Source organism: Eretmochelys imbricata, chromosome 11 (genome assembly GCF_965152235.1).
Source record: "Eretmochelys imbricata isolate rEreImb1 chromosome 11, rEreImb1.hap1, whole genome shotgun sequence".
NCBI lineage: Eukaryota > Metazoa > Chordata > Testudines > Cheloniidae > Eretmochelys > Eretmochelys imbricata.
In genome coordinates, this window is record NC_135582.1 from 80,172,638 (window position 1) to 80,178,637 (window position 6,000).

The 6,000-nt window shown below is 64.0% G+C and overlaps 1 protein-coding gene across 3 annotated transcripts in view; it reads left to right on the plus strand.

The window, feature by feature from the left end:
• SLC19A1 (solute carrier family 19 member 1) overlaps positions 1–5,107 on the plus strand; it is a 41,470-nt gene extending 36,363 nt beyond the window's left edge. For all 3 annotated transcript variants that reach the window (XM_077830015.1, XM_077830016.1, XM_077830017.1), the window contains exons 5-6: positions 738–879; positions 3,129–5,107. In XM_077830015.1, coding sequence (XP_077686141.1) covers positions 738–879; positions 3,129–3,317 — 331 coding nt within the window. In that variant the 3' untranslated portion in view covers positions 3,318–5,107. The remainder of the gene's footprint in view (positions 1–737; positions 880–3,128) is intronic.
• Positions 5,108–6,000: the final 893 nt, after the last annotated feature.

Genomic DNA, 6,000 nt, shown 5'->3' on the forward strand with positions numbered 1-6,000 from the left:
CAAGCCCCTGGCCCTTGACTGGTCCAGGCCTGGGCTGGTGCAGGTCACGGCCGTGCTGGCAGTGCCATGGAGGCAGCTCGCATGGCACCGGCCTTCTCCAGCCCCTTACGGGCGTGGGCACAACGGCACCACTCCCTGCAGCCCAAAGCACACTGGAACCGGAGCCTGCAGGAGTCCCGGGCCCGCAGCACCCCCAAGCACAGCCTCTAGGGCTTAGATGGGCTCGAGCTGCCCTGGTGCGGAGGGGGCAGGTCTGCCTCCCTGAAGGCTGAAGCAGCGGAGAGAAGCCCACTGGGCCATGGGCACTGCGCAGTTAGAAGCAGTGCCAGGCTCTGCCAGCCGAGGGCAGGAGGTGGGCATGCCGGGAACTCCACGTGGCGTATTTCCTGTGGGATTTTGGGAGGTGCTGAGTGAGCACAACCTCTCAGACCCAGGGCGCCTTGAGTGCTCCCGTAACTAGGCGCTTGGTAACACCCACCCTGTGCCTCTCATAGAGATCCCAGCTGGGTCGCACAGGCCCTAGCCAGGAACTGCCACCCCTGCCCTATAAACAGACGGACGTGTCACATGCACATGGGGACGGATCCCCTCGGCCGGGCCAGGCAGGGCGCTCGTGGCACTGGCTGAGGAGCTGGCCGTACGTTCGCCGCCAGACACAGACGCCCCGTCGGTATTTGTGCGGTCGTGGCTTTGCCTTGCCCCGCTGAGTGATTGCTTTCCCCTCGCTTTGATGGCAGTTTCCAGATTGCCACCTCCCTCTCCAAAGAGCTCTGTGCCCTGGTGTTCGGCGTGAACACCTTCTTTGCCACCGTCCTGAAGACCATCATAACCATGATCATATCAGACAAGCGGGGCCTGGGCCTTTCGGTGCATCCGCAGGTAAGGGGGCTGCTCAGCTTCCCCGGGGGAGCCGCTCAGGAGGCCGAGCGGGTCGGGTTGCCCCAGGCTGAGAAGCCTATGGACGGGCTGGTTGGTAGCTGGGCAGGATAAGGGAACCCCGTGACCACTGTTCCCTCTAAGCTGTGCGTACACACAGACCCCGAACCCCGTGCACACGGCACGCACAACAATTTGCACAGAAGACATTTTTTGCGCACACGGCCTGTGAAAAATTAGAGGGAACTTTGCCCCCAACAGCCATGAAAGTAGCCCCGTGGCGGGCAGGGCAGGGGTGTGACTGGCGATGGTTATTGCTCGCCTGGTTTGCCATCTGGCTCTGCCCTGGCTGGTTCCTGCCCCTGTCCTAGACCCGTGTCATGTTTAAACCCCTTTTGCACTTGAGCGGGCCCCTGCCGGATGGCGCTGCAGGCCAAGTTAGCTCATGACAATGTGTGGGCCCCCAGCCTGGCTTCCTCCCTGCCCCTTCCCCATTGTTAGGGAAGCACCTGCTACCACCTCAGCTGCAAACAACTCCCCCCCGTGTGCATTCCCGGCTGACGTACCTGTGCGGCATTGAGTCAGCCGAAGAGGGTTAACTTCACCATGTGCCCCATTTTTAAAGAGCCCTAGAGCCCCAGCAAAGCCTTGGAAAGTGCCCTCAGCCCACTGTGTGCGGGGACCAGTGCCCTGGCTGGCTTGGACAGGGAGTGGTTCATGCTTTGCCCGGGGAGCCAGGTCTGTGCTTCTCTGCTGCTCACTTTCCCAAATGGGAGCTGAGCCCGAGGGCTGCCGAGTTCCCCAAGCCCTGGGAAATGAACACGTGCTTAGGAGCAACTCACTGGGGAAAAAGGCTGATGGAAAAATAGGGCACCCTTCCAAGGAGGTTGGTGGGTGGACAGGGGCAGAGTTAAGGTTGTTTGGGCCAATTTAATAGCATTCCTGTCATAGAGCCACCACTCACGTGGAGCACCCTCTTGTGACAGGCCATGGCATGACTAGTGTGCCTGCCTCAGTTTCCTTCTCAGGTAACCTAAGGCCTCTACACTAGGCTCTCTTGCCTTGGTGGTACCCCTCCTTGGGGCTGGTTTATTACAAATTTTCCAAAACATAACTCCCCAAACGGTGTAGTTATCAGTCCAGTGTACGTAGTCTTTAAACTCCCACGACGTGACCCCCCACATATCACACGCCAGCATCTTCTGCCTCACCTGGGCTCCTCTTGTGTCCTGCCAGGACACCCCCCAAGCCGTCAGCTGGAGTGCAAACGTGCTGTTACCAGCGGGACCCAAAGCCTTTCTGGTCAAAGAGGGGGGTTTCACTCCAGCCTCTCATCCTTGCCAGTAAAGCATCCCTCACTCCCCTCAGCCCACTCTCTCGTCTCCTGGGTCCAGCCCTCCATTGTGGGGACAGGGCCAGCCTTAGAGAAAATGGCACCCTAGGCGAAAATGTATTTTGGTGCCCCAGCCCGTGCTGCCGCCCCCCCCATCGCCCCTGGCCCCCACTGCCTCCCCCCTATTGCCCCAAGCTCCCTTCCGCGGCCACGTGCCCCAGGCTTGCCCTGCTCCTTGCCTCTTGACCAGGGCGCCCTGGGCGGGGATGTCAGGGGGAAGCTCATCCACTGCTTCCGGGCCTCTGCCCGCAGCTTCAAGCCAGCAGGCACCTTCCTCTGCTGCTCTCCTGGCCTTCCCCGGGAAATGCCTGCATCTCCCTTCTGGGACCACCCGCAGCCCCGCGGCAGCTCTCACCGGTCCCACGCCTGCCCGCCAGGGTCTCTGACACTCAGCCCCCGCCAACCTTTTCGGTCACTCTGGCTGCCCTGCCCTCTTGGCTGGCTGACAGGGTGCCCCTGTGCTTTGCTGGCAGAGGGCTGCCCCCCAGGCTGGGCCCAGTGGCTGGGGGAGGCCCAGCTCCTGTTCTCAGCGCTGGTGAGCGAGAGCCGCAGCCCACGGGGAACAGCCCGCTTACGGCTGTTCCCTTAGGTTGTGCGCTCGCCATGATTTTCTGCCGCTTTTCCAGGCCCTGGTGCAGCCTGGCCCCCCCCCCCCCGTCACACAGCAGTTATCAGGGAGCTACGCGACTACCTGCCGCTGGGTACAGAAAGTGCAGGGAGGGGCACGGGGTCAGCCCTGTCCCCCCCCAGCTACCGTTAACCTCTTGGTGCCAGCCAGCAAGGCAGGGCAGGGCTGGGTGGCTGGCGGGGGGCAGGCGGTGGGTTTAACCTGGGCTCCTGGGCGCTCTCTCCCCCCCAGTTCTACGTGTACTTCGCCTACTTCACGCTGCTGGCGGTGGTGTACCTGGGGGCAGCGGTGTGCGAGGCCGTGAGGCGCCGCCGGGGCAAGGGGCCGCAGGAGCCGGCCTTCGCCAAGGAGCTCTGCAGCCCCGCCGAGGAGGCGCCGGGGAAGGAGAGGAGCTCGGAGCCGGGCAGCGTGCACGTCTGAGCGCAGCTGGGAGAGGAGACGCGAGGGAGCGGCCTGTGTGCAGACCCCAGCCCCATCACCGTCCCAGGGAACGGCTGGCCCGTCCCAGCCAGCAGCCAGCCCTGCCGCGGTCCTCTCACCTTCCTCGCACTGTCAATGCCGGGAGCGCAGGCCAGGGTGGGGCTGCAGGCCTGTCCTAGCTCGTAGGGGCCGCCCCTCCCCGGCTGTGCTCACCCTCGGCCCCCAGGCTGCCACTCCTGCCCGCGCTGCCTCCCCCATCACAGCCTCAGCGCCGGCAGAAGCTGCACCGTGCAGACCTGTGTTACGAACGGCCTTCGAGGACAGAACGGCGCAAGCCCGGAGTCCCGTCCCAGCGCCAGGCCTGCTGCTTTGAGTGCCACGGCTCCGTTACTGATGTGGTTCCTGGGCCGGGTTTTCCAGACACTTGTGCGTGCGGACACACGCTCGTTCGGGGTGACCTGTGCCAAGCTAACCAGGAAATCGGGGGGCGGGGGAGGGGGCTACACCCAAGATGTTGCTAAGACAAGCCATTGGGGCCCTCTGGTGTCAGCCCTCGTGGGTCCTGTGTTCCAGCTTTGCCCCACAAGGGCTAGAAGTGTGCTCTTTGTAGTGAAAGCTGAGGGTCCCGTGTAATCACCTGACTCCAGGCTCTGGGGCTTGGAGCACTGCACCCGATTGCCCCTCCCCCCATGCGCTGCTTCGGCAACGGTCTGAATGGCACCTGTGCAGCCGCTGCAGCTGCTCTTGCCCCAGCCAGCTGCTTCTACCCTAGCTCCCCCAGGCCCCTCTGGCGCTGAATCTACTGCCGCCCTGGGGGGCCAGCCCTGCTCTCCCCGCACACAGGTCTGTAGCTTCACAGCATGGCCCACAGAGCAGCCTTGCTCTGTACTACGGGGCTGGAAAGTCCTGGCGTAACCTGGGGCCTTGTGGCATAACTACGTCCAGGGAGCTTCGACCCAAGCGGGACCGTGGTTGGCTCTCCTTGTCGTCCCCCCCCCGGGCAGCCGCGGGGACTGGGTCGGGCTGAGCAGGTGAGCTGTGCCCTCCTGCCTGGCATACATCAGCTGACTGTAACAGATGGCCCGGGGCGGGTCCTGTAAGCGCAGGGGGGAGCTGCTGGCAGCCCAGCACGGGGCTAGGAGCCCATTGCTGCCCTTAGACGCTGTGCTCCTCTGGGGCCTGCAGCCTGCACAGTGGTGCAGCGGTGGCCACCGGGGCAGGGCAGCTCAAGACCCCAACCCTTCTGTGCTGGGGCGTGGCACACAGCAGCCTGCGTGCCCGCGGCCTGGTGGGCAGGGCTGGCTGGCTGCGCACGCCCACGTGCCCTTGGTTGTCTGGGGGAGGTGCCTGGCCAGTAGCAGACACCCTGCTGTGACAATCTGCTGAGCGCCCAGCCTTGTGCGCCATGCCGTTACCCTTCCCCTGCCCCCAGCCCCAGCCTGGGGGCGTTTTAATACTGCTAAGCTGCCTGCCAGCTCCCAGCCAGGCCAGCAAACACTGCAGGGCTCTGCCAAGCCAAACCGTGCCTTAAACTGTGAACCCCCCCAACAGCATCTCCCATCGGCGGCCAGCCCCTGGCTGCACACGCTCACGCAGTAGTAAGGTTTTTGCTGCTTTAAAGAGGCCACACACTGAGCCTGCTAGGTTCCTGGGGGCGGACACACCCGCCCTCCCGTTAGCGCACGCCCCCTTGGCTGGTCACAGGGCTAAGTGCTACCACGGGTCAGGAATAAAGCTGGACGGTTACACGCAAGCAAAAGTAAAATGACCCCGGGTGGCCTAAAACCCAATGGACCAACTGAGCCTCTCATTCAGCGCCGTGTTTCTCGCCAAGAGGCTGGCCCAGCACAGCTGGCCGGGCTCCCAGGCAGGCCCTGCGCAGAGGGCAAAATGCTCGGGCCTGACATGGCACCCAAAGGTCCGTGACCCTGTGACAAGAGGGGGCCCGGTTCCTGGTGATGTCCCAGCCCCTGCTGCCTTGTGTGTAACTAACACAGCCAAGCCCTAATGCTCCCTTGACGCTGGAGACAGGGAGGGGTCTGCCTCCCGCCCGCCCGGGCCCTTTCGCCCTGTTGGGTCAGACTTTGACGCGTACTAACAATGAGTAGCCAAGGCCTCAGCCCCGGTTACTACGGCTGTTACGCTGACCTCGCTCACCAGCATGCCACGGGCCTTCAGAAGAGAGAGGCCGGATGCCCAGTAAACCAGGCTGTCACCGCGGTGGGTAGATGCCATGCTGTCTGCGCCCCTGCGTGTTCACCTGGAGTCCCTTCGCGGTAACTGCCCCTGCCCTGCCCCTGCCCGCCGCCGGGCTGGGCAGATAAGCCCATGCCCAGCCTGTGTGCGTGACGTGCCCATGGCAGGCCTGACAAGCACAGCAAATCCCTAGGCCTCTCTCTCGTGCCCGCCCGCGCTGTGTCACTGGGCCCCGGCACTGCTGAGCCCCAGGGCTTGTGTGGCCAGCAGCCCCCCCCCAGGGCTGGCGCAGCGCCCTAGCAGGGGGCGTTGAGGGCCTCAGCTCTTCGCTCAGGGCTGCACGACGGCTGAGCCGGTCCTGTGTAAAGTCCGGCCTGGCACGAGGGCTGTTGTGCTGGCTGCAGGGCCTGGGTGCAGGGTGAGGCTCTGTGTGCCACCCTCCCCTGCACCTGGGATGGGATGCTGGCTGGAAAGGCCCTGCCTGCCT